We start from the raw sequence: 13248 nt of genomic DNA, 5'->3' as shown, positions 1-13248 counted from the left end.
CTAATCTTATCTAATTTGAAAGGTTTAATGGTTTAATGAAGACGGTTTAAAAAAAGAAAAAAAAAAACTTGCTAGTGTTTATTCTGCAAAAAATGACTGTATCTGACTGTACATTACACAACCTATTTCTAAGTATGGAAATTAAGTATTGATTTGGTTGTAACAAGCACAGAGAGACAGGATTATTGAATGTCGTTATTCAGAAATATTGACTGCTGTAGGCCAAGAAGGACCAAACAGAAATAAATTATATAAACTGAAATGTAAATAAAACAAATTAAATAAAAATAAAAATATTCATGTGACCAAAAAAAAGATATATAGAGAGAGAGAAAGAAAGAGAGAAAGAGAGAGGGAGAGTCAAAATAATAGTCACGTGATTGGAATCTGTCCAATGAGAGTTCAGTACCACGGCCCGGAAGCGTAATCCGGTTCATGTTTTTGTGCTCCTCTCCAGGTCTTTGATGTTTCTGTGCTGCGGCTCCGGTCGTGTTTTGGTCAGGACTCAGGAGGAGGCAGAAAGATGACAGCCAGAAAGTCCGGGTCTCGATTAGAGACTGAAATAGAGCGGTGTCGATCAGAGGGACAATGGGACAAGATACCCGAACTCGTGCGCCAGCTGTCTGTCAAACTCATCTCAAACGGTGTGTGATTTCTGTCTTCTGTACTCCTGGCTAACGCGTTAGCTCGGACAGTGTGTGTGTGTGTGTCTCAGGCCTGCTGGCAAAATCCGTGTCACATTCATTCCTGTGCGGTTAACTACACGTTTACAAATCATTGAGAGATCTTTTCTTTTCAGGGTGTCTAAAAAGTGATATTAATGCCTTTTTGGTGTTAACGTATTGTGCTCGTCTGTCCAGTACACTTCTTGATTGTCCATACAGCTGTGTCCATTCATCTTCATGAAATGAAAAAAAAAAAAAACATTAAAGTACTTACGACTGGCATTTGTGAATGTAAAATCGACATATATATATATATATATATATATATATATATATATATATATATATATATATATATATATATCAGAGGTGTCAAGTAACGAAGTACAAATACTTCGTTACTGTACTTAAGTAGAAATTTGGGGTATCTATACTTTACTTGAGTAATTATTTTTCAGCCGACTTTTTACTTCTACTCCTTACATTTTCACGCAAGTATCTGTACTTTCTACTCCTTACATTTAAAAAAATAGCTTCGTTACTGCTATTTCATTCCGGATTGTTATCGTTCAGAGAGAGAGAAAGAAAAAAAACCTATCCAGATAAATCGCGCCATCAGGATGGAGTGAATTTGATTGTGGTTGGATGAGAAGTATACACATATACCATCCCGACACCCTATTGGTCCATACGCGATCCATCACATCTGCACATGACACAAGTCACATCACACTGCATAGACAGTTTTGGGTTCGTTTATCAAAAAATATATTTCTTAAAAGTAGGTTGGAACCAGTAGTATCCGATCGCCTCAGAGTCAGTCCGCTTAAATTCCAAATGAAACCGGCGTCAGTCCGGTCTCCTCCCGTCTTTCAGCGCGCTCTTCAATCCGCCGACCACGGTGGAGCAGCGCGAGCTCAAACAGAGACAGAGGACACAAGGTGTGTGTTTACCGATAGATTGTTAGAATATCTGTATCGGTGAAGTTCTTTGTCATAAATACAGTTTACAAAAGGTCACGATCAGTCGGTTTCTCATCTAGTGTAAAGTTTTCGCTTGTCACCGCTAATCACGAAACAGCTGTTTCCTTACACTTATTTAAATATACTTCATTTAATCATACGTACATACACTACTGTGCAAAAGTCTTAGGCAGTATTTTCACTTAAAAGAATGGTGTTCGGCCAGTTATTTATATATTTTGCTCTAGAGTGTCACTGTCAGTATAAAATATCAGTTTACAATTCCAAACATTCATTTTGCCATCGTCAAACTGCTTGTGCATTCAAAATCGCACTAGATTATTATTAAAATTAATGGCAAACTACTGTCCTACTGACACATTGCAGCAAAAGATATAAATAACTGGCTTAAAACCCTTTTTTGGGGTGAAAATACTATTCTTTCTTTTCCATAAGACTTTTGCACAGTACTGTATTTTAAAAACGAGATTGTTGCTACTTTATAAAGAATGAGCATACAGTCATTCACAGAACTGATTTAAGACAGTGACAGACAGCACTCATCTTAACTAAATATCAGAGTGAGTGACAGAGATACAGTAGAAACATTATGTGTACTTTTGTATTAAATAATGACCCAGATTGTGAAATACATTTATTAGCCTTAGATTAAGGGAAGCACAACTTGGGAAATGAGAGCATCCAAGGTGAAAGCTATGGATTTATTTTAAATATTTGTAATGTTCTTTAATGTTATCCATAGTTTTTTTGTAGTTCTTTTTTTTTTTTTTTAAGTATCGGTTCAGGCACGTTGAGGTGCCAGTACATTTTAAAAGTATCGAAAAGGCACTGGACCCTACTTAAAAGTTATTATTTATTTCTCACTACTGGCTCATTTGCCAAATGGGTGCTTTCTCTTCGTCCTCCACAAATTAAGCTACTGTAGGTGGTTGGGTAGTGAGACGTTTTAATAAATTATCGTTTGCGATTAATGACGCAAATGACAATGTTGTGATATCTAGGCTATAGAGCATCACAGTCCCACCCACAGCTGGTGCCGGAACTAAAAATTCAATGCAATTTCTGCATTGACATTTGGGGTATAAGCCATTAAAACGTAACCATACATGGTAGACTTAAAACCAGCTACGGCTATACTAAGCAACAGTATATATATCATATAAACGTAAAAAGATCATGGGGGCACTAACCTTGTTTTGATCTAAATGCCTTTTATTCGCTATGTCTTGGCTAAGTACTTCATTACCCACAATCCTGAACAATCCCACAATCCCACAGTGATGCATCTGATTGGTGGAGCTCGTATAACCGTCTGGTTAAACCCCTCGAAGGTCCGTGAAGACTGAAGATCATTAATAAAAAAATAAAATAAAATAAAAACCTGTATTGCGTTTTTGCACGGTAGAGATATCAGTGCAATCATGATCTCCTTGGCTGCCATTGAGAGTTTTGCAGGGAGGTTGGTAACTTTAGTTAGCATTATCGTCCACTTTAGCTAGGCTACTGTAGCCTCCATATGAAATGAGTCATATCAAGCATTTTATAATGCCACTGTCAAAACAATATTTAGCCTAGACATACCTTTTTGTGCATTTACTGAACATTTGTGTAATGGCAACGACATGTGTTGATGACTGAGCGGTGATTGCAGTCAGGTACAGAGCACTGCACCATTGCTGACGTTATCGTTAACCACTTTCACACACGCACACAATATAAAATACACGATGATAAAATAAAAATCAATCCACAATACATATATAAAACACTATTTATTTACACGATTAATACTGAAAGAACTGCTATTACAGCACATTTACTATATAAAATAAAATTCACTGGAGGAAAAAGTTCGCGCGAGCCGCCGTCATCAGATTTGGATGTCGCTCAAAAGGCTCGTTGCCTCGTTCGCAGTTGTGGCTTCAGTCGAATTCAATGGGGCGCGGTGGTTTATGGGATGAGCAGTTCCTGCGCTCGAAATGAAAATATGTACAAAGTCTTGTACCTTTGACTTTTTTTGGATTTTGTCTTAATTTTTTCACTTGAAATGATATGTTATATGCTTATGAGTTCAGCCGTGGCTGGTTATCCTCACACATGCTCTAAGACTCTTTAGATACGGATTTTTCCGAAAGTGAATGGGAGAAATGAATGGGAAATTTACTTCCGGCACCAGAGCTCTCTCGGGCTGTGGGTGGGACTGTGAAGCTCTATATCAACTTTGTAACTCGTTAACCCTCCGAACACTGGACATAGCAGACGTATGTACCGAATACAAGAAGCTATCAGTCAAGAAGGTATCAGGATCATGAGTTATTTTTCATTTTTAGTTTTTGAATAATCACTTAGATTAATCATTCATTTTGACAGCACTATAATGTTTACTGTAAATAGTCAACCACACAAGAGTAATTGTTTCTTAGCCTGCACCAGTGTTCTTGTCCATTGCCCTCACAGATTCCTGCAGCTAAGCTTGGATGTACATTTACATTCCATTCAAGGTTATTGATGACATGCCTCTGAAGTTTGACTTTTTGCACCATAACAATACTTATTGGCAACTAGTCATCATATCTCTAGCTCTTTAATGTATTTGTATTGTACTAAAATGAGTTCATTTTCAATGGGCATATATGTGGCTGAAACAGGTAGCCTAATGCCTCCCAAATTTTTCAACATGAACATTTTAATATAACATTATAGTCATTATGGCCTTTAGAATTTTTTTTTTTTTTGAGGAGGTGGGGTAGTGCACAATAGGCCCTTGTGGCACGGCCCAAGCTTTTGTTCTTAATGGCATTTTTTTTCCTTACATTACTTTTACTTTTATACTTTAAGTAGTTTTTTAAACCAGTACTTTTACACTTTTACTTGAGTAAAAAGCTTGAGTTGATACTTCAACTTCTACAAAAGTCTTTTTAAACCCTAGTATCTATACTTCTACTTGAGTAATGAATGCCAATACTTTTGACACCACTGATATATATATATATATATATATATATATATATATATATATATATATAGTGGTTTTCAGTAAAAATAAATAAATAATTGTTTATAATCAAATATATTTGAAAATGTAATATACAACAATAACAAAGTTATACTTAAGTCTGTTAATAATATTATTAATTAATAATATTATAACTATTTATTAATAAATTATATGTGTTTAGGCATTGTTATTTTTATTTTCAGAATTTGTAAACACATTTTAAGTAGAAAGATTTCCCAAAAAGAATATTTTACATTAATATCATTCGTGAACATCTGGGAGATGATGCATTTGACTGGGTAAAGCTTATGAATTACAAAAGACTGTCCTAAAGGTTGATTTAATGTCTATAATGAACACAGTTGCGGATTAAATTGCAGTTTACATCTTTTCATTTTGCCCTGTTCCTTAAAAGCTACATATTAATAAGCATTATTGTTTAACCTCGTATAAGATGATGAAAGATTTAAGATGTGCGTGTAAGGCAGATGAAGCCACACGTGGTTGTTCTCAGAGCTGTGCATGTGTTAAGACCCGTAAGAATGTGTTCAGGTTCAACACTGGATTATATCTGGGCTTTATGTAATGCTGTTTTCACAATCAGCACTTCTCTCCTGCACTGCAAAAGTGTTTGTGTGTTGACTTTACAGTTCAGATATGCAGGTGGTGACGATCCTCGATTTCTTTTTCAGTCAGATGAGAAAGATGAAAGAAATAGTTCACCCAGTAAACAAAAAATTGCCATCATTTGCAGTGGCACATTATGAATATGTGTGCATGATCTTGCTGACTGTCATTATGATTAAATTATCCTAGTGTATGATCTGCTTTTTGTCTATGTGTGTGTTTGTTTGAGTAATTTCAGGTGCCCAGTTCAACCTCTGCTTCTCTTGTAGATGATCTCGGGGAGCTTCTGCTGGGGGAGGCCAAACTCCAGCAGTACCTCAAGGAAAACCCCATCAAGCAGGGAGCCAGTCCCCGCGGGCCCCGGCCACGTCTCCAGGAGGTACGGAAACACTTGACGGCTGCACTTGATCGGGGAAACTTGAAGGTAAGCCTGGACTGTCTGCATCATCACTTCTGTCTGCTGTGTCAGTGTTACAGTGGACTAAAATGAAAACTAAAACCATTAAAAATATATATTTCTTGAAATCAAATAAATGTTTAACTGAGATAAAATCAAATGTTAAATATATTTAAGCTAGTTCCCTAAGCAACATTTCTCATGTTCATTTAGTTTAACATGATGTACTAAAATAACTGAAATAAAATTAATAAAACTATACATAGATTAAAAAAATAACTAATAAAACTGACACCACAAAACTAATTTAACTGTAAGTAATAAATAATAATGTAACAACTAATAAAATTATATGATGACTGTAAGTATAATAAAATAATAGTAAAAACTAGTGATGTTTAATTATTAATCACATCAAAAAATAAACGTTTTAGTTTACATATCTGTGTGTGTACGTACTGTGTACATTTATTATGTATTTATAAATACATAAACAATATATATTTAGAAAATATTTACATGTGTTTATATTTTATTTATATTATATATAAATATATTTAATATATTAACATAATATAATTATCTTTAATATTTAAGTTAATGTGTTTCTATATATATACATAATAAATACAGGCACAAAATTATATTAGTATTTTAATGATACTAAAATGTATCTGATCCATCGTCAAAATGAAAGAAAATATATATTAAAAAAATTGCTTAGTAAATTATTAATGATTAGTGTAAAGTAATTCTAAGGGTTGAAACAGTATGCATTTTTGTGCAAGATGCATGTAAGCGGAATGGGGAAAAATGCAGGTGTAGAGATGCTTTTTTAATTGAATTTTTAAGTTGAACTTACTTTAAGAACACTGTGTCATGCACAAGATCCTGCAAAAGACTTGAACGTAAGCACAGCTGTCAAACACATCTGTCTACTGTATGTTTACAGCAGTGGAAAAGCAATGCAAAAGACTGCAAAAACACATTCGGTGAAAATGGCCCCTAAGTCTGGAATAATATCTCAACATCCAGATTTAAATGTAATAATTTATCAGACTTTTATTAAAATATTTTTCAATGAGAAAAACCAAAAGCAATTTATTATATCCAACAATTTTAGCAATACCGCAATACCAAGTTTTGTGAGTGAATGACAACCAGATTAGTAGTGGAATGAAAAGCTTATGATTATTGATAATTCAGTGCTAAGTAAATCTAAAATAGTTTTTTAAACCAGTCATGGTTGGAGCCTTTCTAGTGTCATTGGTGTTTATCTGTATTTTACACATGTATTTAATTAAAATAAAATTGTGGTGCTATATTTGATTTACTGTAGTATGCTATAGTGTGGCGGTGTGTGTCTTCTCTTTCTCTCCCAGTCTGAATACATGCAGGAGGCCAGTCTGATCATGGCTAAGCTTTGTTATGTGGAGGCTGATTACAGGGAAGCACTGAATCTGTACAGTCGTGTGAATCTGGATGAGATGCAGCTGGTAGGGGCTCCGGTGTACAGACTGTCCATGATCGCTGAGGCCTACGCCACCAAAGGTAAATAATCAACGTAGTAGCTCAGAAATGACATAACAGAATTGCTGTCTTTGTGAAAGCACAAACCCGAGCTTGCTGTTGCAGGTACACTGTTTATGTGTGCGCTGTGAAACTGTGTAACTTGCTTTTGCATAACTAGAACCCAAACATCATGTTTCTGCAATCAAGTACAAATTTGTGTCCTTACTGCAAGCAAAATGCTGCGCAATGCAACAAAATCACAGCAGTAGGATAATATTCAATATTTTATACAATAATTTGAAGTGTTTTTTTAACCAGTGGGATTTTACTTTTCATGCAGTATAAATTCTATATATTACGTTAAAAAATGAATGCTCTTACTTAGCAATGATGCATTCAGTTGATGAGAAGTGACAGTAAAAAAAATTCAAATGTAGAAAAAAAAATTCTAGTTTTTGTTAACTTTCCATTCATCAAAGAATACTAAAATAATTGTATCAGTTTCCAAAAATATTAACAATGTCTCATTACAGTTTTCGAGAATACTACTAATAACAAGTGATTCTTTGTTGCTAAATCAACATATTAAATGATTATAGAATAATTTCTAAAGGACCATGTGACACTGAAGACTGGAGTAATGGCTGCTGAAAATTCAGCTTTGTCATAAAAGGAATCAATTTAGAAATATATTAACATGGAATTTATTGAAAAAAGGAAATATTTAGTATAATTTTATTTTATTTTATTTTATTTATTTGAGTGAGTGTGTGTGTGTGTGTGTGTGTGTGTGTGTGTGCGTGTGTGTGTGTGTGTGTGTTTGATCATGTACTGTAAACCAGACCTAGTTGAGTATGAGAGACTTCTTTCAAAAACATTCTATAAATCTTGCCAACCTCAAATATCTTTGGTTGGTGTATATCATCTTTAATTATATTAACAGTTATTTTTTTATGCTCGCCTGGTCAAAACAGTGCAGAGATACTTCCCAGATCCATGCAGTTCATATTTTGTCCTTTGGGAGGCAGCATTGCTGTAATACTGTATGTGATGCTCTGCAGAGAAAAGTGTTTGCTACTAAATCCTCTGCTCTGAACACACACACTTTTAATTCCGAGCACAGTGAATGTGTTTGCCAGGACCGCAGCGTGAGGTCTTTGATCAGACTTCTGACAGATCGGCGGTACTGTGGGGCTCTGGGGAAAAACTGCAGGGTGGCACAGAGCCTGTCTCATCCAATCACCTCATAGCATTTCTGTGACTGACAACTACTTCTACGGGGGGCAGCTTCCTCCCTCGACCCCAAACATCCATCACGCTCTAGATACCACAGACAAACACACGTGTGTGTGTCATCTCACTGGCGCATACTGCCTCGTCTCCTGTGTATATTAAACTCTCGTCCTAAATTATACAAAATCTCCCTCTTGCCTCCCTCTGGCTGTCCTGAGGCGTCAGATTTACTGCAGCCATTATGCAGGTCATTAAAGAGCCCGGTCACTGTAATGGGGCTTGTCTTAGAGCTGGCTAGTATAACGGGCTTTTAAACCTGTAAGTCGAGGTACATGTGTGTGTTTAGGGGGATGCAGCAGTCGAGAGGAACAGATTTGTGATGAATATGTTATCTGTATCCAGACAGAAGTGAATGTGGCTTTTTCAGACCTTCTAAGATTAAGTTTAGGGCTCCAGTGTAGCAAGTCTATATAAGGTAAAGGGATTTACAGCATGTACACTCTCTCTCTGTCACTCTCTCTCAGTTTTTTACCCCATTTTTCTCTTTGGGGATTGGTGTGGAACAATAAGACCTTAGAAAATCCCTATGCCTTACTTTGTCACGGAATTGAACTTTTCCATAAAGCTAGAGTGTGTCATTTCTGTGCCCATATTTGCGTGGTTCTCCACTGTTTCAAGTCCAAGACTCTTCATTATCCGTAACAATGTTTGTACGTTCAAAACTTATTTTAATCTTAGGCCACTTCTGGGTTCTGTAAGGTTTCCTGAAGTTCTCTTTTTTTATACTCATCATTCTACATTATAAAATATTTTAGGGCCTTGCATAAATAAAATAAAATTCAATTCAATTAATGCATTTAGTAGACGCTTTTTTCCAAAGCAAATTGCATTCAGGCTAACATTTTTTACCTAACATGTGCTCCCTGGGGATTGAACCCACAACCTTTCACGACTAACGAAATGCTGTGTGTATATGAAAGGTATGTGTATATTCATTGTAAAATGCCCTCGAAATTTTAAGGTTTTATTAATTTACATGAATTACAATTTTAAATTAGGCTGCCTCCTATATCCTGGTTTTGAAAAAACTGATGTTGACGGGGTTAAATTAATAGATAAAAATGTCTCATTTGTTAGTGGTTTTAGATTATTTTAATGCCTGTTTTGCCTTCTTTTAGACAAAACTATAATAAATTCTTTAAAAAAAAAAAAAAAGTCTTACTGACCCAAACCTTTAAACAATAGTGTAGGTGACTTTAACCGTTCATTAATATATTATGCCAATCAGTCCACTCTCGTTCTCCTCCTGTCTTACTGAGACTTCACAGGGCACTTTTAATCAGGGCCTCGTCATTACCTTCTTGCTTGTGATAGATTATTCGTCTCCGTTTTCATTTCAGAATCATTTAGTGTCTCGGTAACCGACTGTTTTCTTCATCCTGTGATATCTGTTTTTAAGCCGTTATCTATTATTGAAGCAGTTTGAAATATAGTTAGGAGGGCTACAGTTTCTGTTTCCTGTCACATTGCCATTCTGTCATGAAAACTTTATCTGCATGGAGAACCCAATACTAACGGCAGCCAAACAAACAGCTCTCATCATGTTTACCAGCCACCTGAGCGCTGAGTCTGGCCTGTTTTCCTCATGCTATGAGGGATTTAAGATGAAGCTGAAGCCAGTAGACAGAGATTGGCCACAGATTGTGTGACATGTCTAAGGAACCGTTCTTGTATCTTTACCGCATTACTTGGCTCTCAGCTGACCCAGACAAGGCAAAGAGATACGACAGACATCAGCTTGTGCTAAAACATTTAAAGCTTTTCTGGTTTGTCTGAGGCCTTTGATTTTCTCACACATGTATATTTCAGTATTTTAATTCCTCTGTCCGGCCAGAACAAAGGAAACAAACTCTTATTATATGAACAAAGCGTAACTTGTTCAGTTTGACCCTTTAAGAATGAATATAATATCCTCAAAGTAAGGATCAAAGCATAATAGTGTATTTCATTGGTCACTTGAATTAGAGTTGACAGAAGTGCTGTGCTTCTGAAAGTTTCACAAGTGAATACTGTGGCTCAGTAGAAATGAATGGAACTATGATTTTAAAAGAAATAGGGTTTGATTGATGGCAGAATTTTGGCTTTGGCGTGATAGCAGCCATATGGGACATCAATACTAAATCGATTCCTCAAGCAACAAATAAACAGCTTTGGGTGACTTATGAAATGTAAGTGCTGTCTGTCCATTCAGTAATTCAAATCTCAGTTTTTGATTTTTTATTAATGTTGATTTTTTTCTAGTTGTAGTTCATTTGGACAACGTGCACATACATTAAATATCATTTGTAATTCATAGAATTTGTGTTTATTTAATTTTAGCAATTTTTAAAAACTTAATAATGTGTGTGTGTGTGTGTGTGTGTGTGTGTGTGTGTGTGTGTGTGTGTGTGTGTGTGTGTGTGTGTGTGTGTGTGTGTGTGTGTGTGTGTGGATAAGGCGTTATGATGCACAAGCCTCTTAAGTGCTGTTAATAATTTTCAATAGATTCTTTTCATTTTCATCAAAGTGAAAGAACTAAACATAATCATGTTTAATTTAAAATGGCACTTATAGACTTTTGTTTTCTGAAATCTTCATATATATATATATATACACACATATGTGTGTGTGTGTGTGTAATTTTTTGTTTATTATTATTATTTACTTAATTGCTGATGGTTGTTTTATTGTACTGCTATACCACATGGCTCTAAAAGGGAACCAGTTAGGTCGTTGTTCACACTTCAGATTAGCTTTATTAAAATGATCTTTCTGAATGTGCCAGAGCACTAGGACAACTCTGTGTGCCTTTCTAGCTCTTGGCATGTGTAAGTCATCTCTTCTCTCTGCTGTTTGTTCATAGGTCTCTGTCTGGAGAAAGTGCCCATGGCATCCCCGTCACTGTCCGGTCGTAACGCAGAGCGAGACCAGGAAATAATCACTTGTTATGAGAAGTCCGGAGACATCGCCCTGCTCTATCTTCAGGAGGTAGAAAAGGTATTTCCAAATATTCTTTCACTACATTTTTTCTTCTTCTTCTATTTTCACATTTTTTATTCCCATTCTCATATTCCCATTCTCATAGACATTTTAAATCTACATAGATTTTCTTAGCAGCGGGAGAGATTTGCACACTACTGCTGGAGAGAGCCAGCCATCCGTGAGACTAATCTCTTCCTGTCCCACCTGTGAACTTTAAATCACAATTAAAGCTTTTTACAGGTCAAAGTTTGTTTTCTTGCAGAGGAAGATGAGTCTCCGTTTCCTTTGAATGGTTTTCACAGCACTAATTCTCTTTGTTAGAATCGTAGTGCCCAGATTTATTCCCCTGCACAACGCTCAGTATTTACTGCTTGTGATTTAGCGTGGTGGAGAAGGGAGGGAGCGAAGAGAGAGAGAAAGAGAGTGAATGATGGTGAGAGAGGAGAACGGCAGAGCTTGTGTTCTGCTGCAGTGTTGACACTGCATTTTTTAGGTGATGCCGAAGTTTTACGTTTGACCTTCATGCTAGAAACTCGTACTCTCCCAACCGCCATCCTCTCTAAAGTGTTCCCCGGGTAAACATAGTAAACAGCCTGACTCTGTGTTTCTTTAGAAGACATTTGGTCTGGATTTGCTGAATAACTAATAGGAAGTGTCCAGGAAAGAGTTTGAGGCTGTTTCAGTTATGATTGACAGTAATATTTGATTGACTTGTGTCCTGTCTTCAGGCTCTTAGTGTTGGCATTCAGAACCGCAGTCCAAAGCCCGGTCCGGTCACACAGGAACAGGAACTTGGCTACTTCCTGGAGACAGGACTTCAGAGGGCTCATGTTATTCATTTTAAAAATGGGTGAGTATTTGAGTGTTTACATTATTAGGAACTAGGGCTGGGTGATATATCTGAAAATATATATTTCCATATTTGTCTTGACAATATCTATTTAGAACAAACAGCCCCTGTTGCTAATTAGATTTAAGTTGATTAATGAAAGTCATGAACATAAATTAATAATTGTATTCAGCAAGGATGCATTAAATGTATCACAAGTGACAAAATATATTCATAATTAAAGATTATTAAAATAAAGATTTCTATTTTAAATAATTTATTTTGAACTTTTGTTCATCCAAGAATTATTATTTACTCTTGATTATCAATTCAGCATATAATAACAATTTCTGCTGAAAATTCAGCTTTGACATGACATGAATAAATTACATTTTAAAACAGTTTAACTTAAGATAACTTTTGGTTCTATTGATTTTTTGATCAAAGAAATGGATCCATAGAGACTTCTTTAAAAAATATGAAAAAAAAACTCTTTCTTACCCTAAACATTTGAAATGTAATGTTATGGCAATGATGATTCTGAATAGTGATTAAAAAAAATATTTTAAATACAATTTTGAAATAAATGATTGATGCTGACAGATTGAATTGATTCAAACAAACGAATCAAACCCACTTTATCAAGGTTTTACGAACTAGATTAGTAACACACTCTAACTTTTTATTTGACTAAATTAAATAGTCAAATAAAATAAAAAATGTGTAGCTTTATATCACCAGCAAAATCCTCTCAAATATGTTGCATGTATAATTTTCAATATACAATTCAGCTCTATCTGTAGCACAACACTCAATTATGATTGGCAGCCCAAACATGCTTCCTTTAGAAACACCATTCATTTCTCATTCCCTCTGTTCAAACATCTATTGTTTTTTTCCTCATCACTCCTCTTTCCCTCAGACACGTGCTTCAGTGAGTGGTCTAGGAATCTGCTGAGCTTTCTGTCTGCCCACTAATTCTC

The 13248-nt window shown here is 35.5% G+C and overlaps 1 protein-coding gene across 3 annotated transcripts in view; it reads left to right on the top strand.

The window, feature by feature from the left end:
• Nucleotides 1-427: 427 nt before the first annotated feature.
• LOC113070399 (tetratricopeptide repeat protein 7B-like) overlaps nt 428-13248 on the top strand; it is a 38345-nt gene continuing 25524 nt past the window's right edge. The window contains exons 1-5 of one of the 3 annotated variants that reach the window (XM_026243684.1): nt 428-644; nt 5543-5697; nt 7053-7221; nt 11318-11451; nt 12165-12286. In XM_026243684.1, coding sequence (XP_026099469.1) covers nt 524-644; nt 5543-5697; nt 7053-7221; nt 11318-11451; nt 12165-12286 — 701 coding nt within the window. In that variant the 5' untranslated portion in view covers nt 428-523. The remainder of the gene's footprint in view (nt 645-5542; nt 5698-7052; nt 7222-11317; nt 11452-12164; nt 12287-13248) is intronic. The other 2 variants (XM_026243685.1, XM_026243686.1) reach the window with 2 other exon arrangements.

The sequence above is a fragment of the Carassius auratus genome, unplaced genomic scaffold (genome assembly GCF_003368295.1).
Source record: "Carassius auratus strain Wakin unplaced genomic scaffold, ASM336829v1 scaf_tig00003842, whole genome shotgun sequence".
Classification (NCBI taxonomy): Eukaryota; Metazoa; Chordata; class Actinopteri; order Cypriniformes; family Cyprinidae; genus Carassius; species Carassius auratus.
The sequence above is the reverse complement of the archived record's forward strand: the minus strand, read 5'-3'. Positions and strand labels throughout refer to the sequence as shown.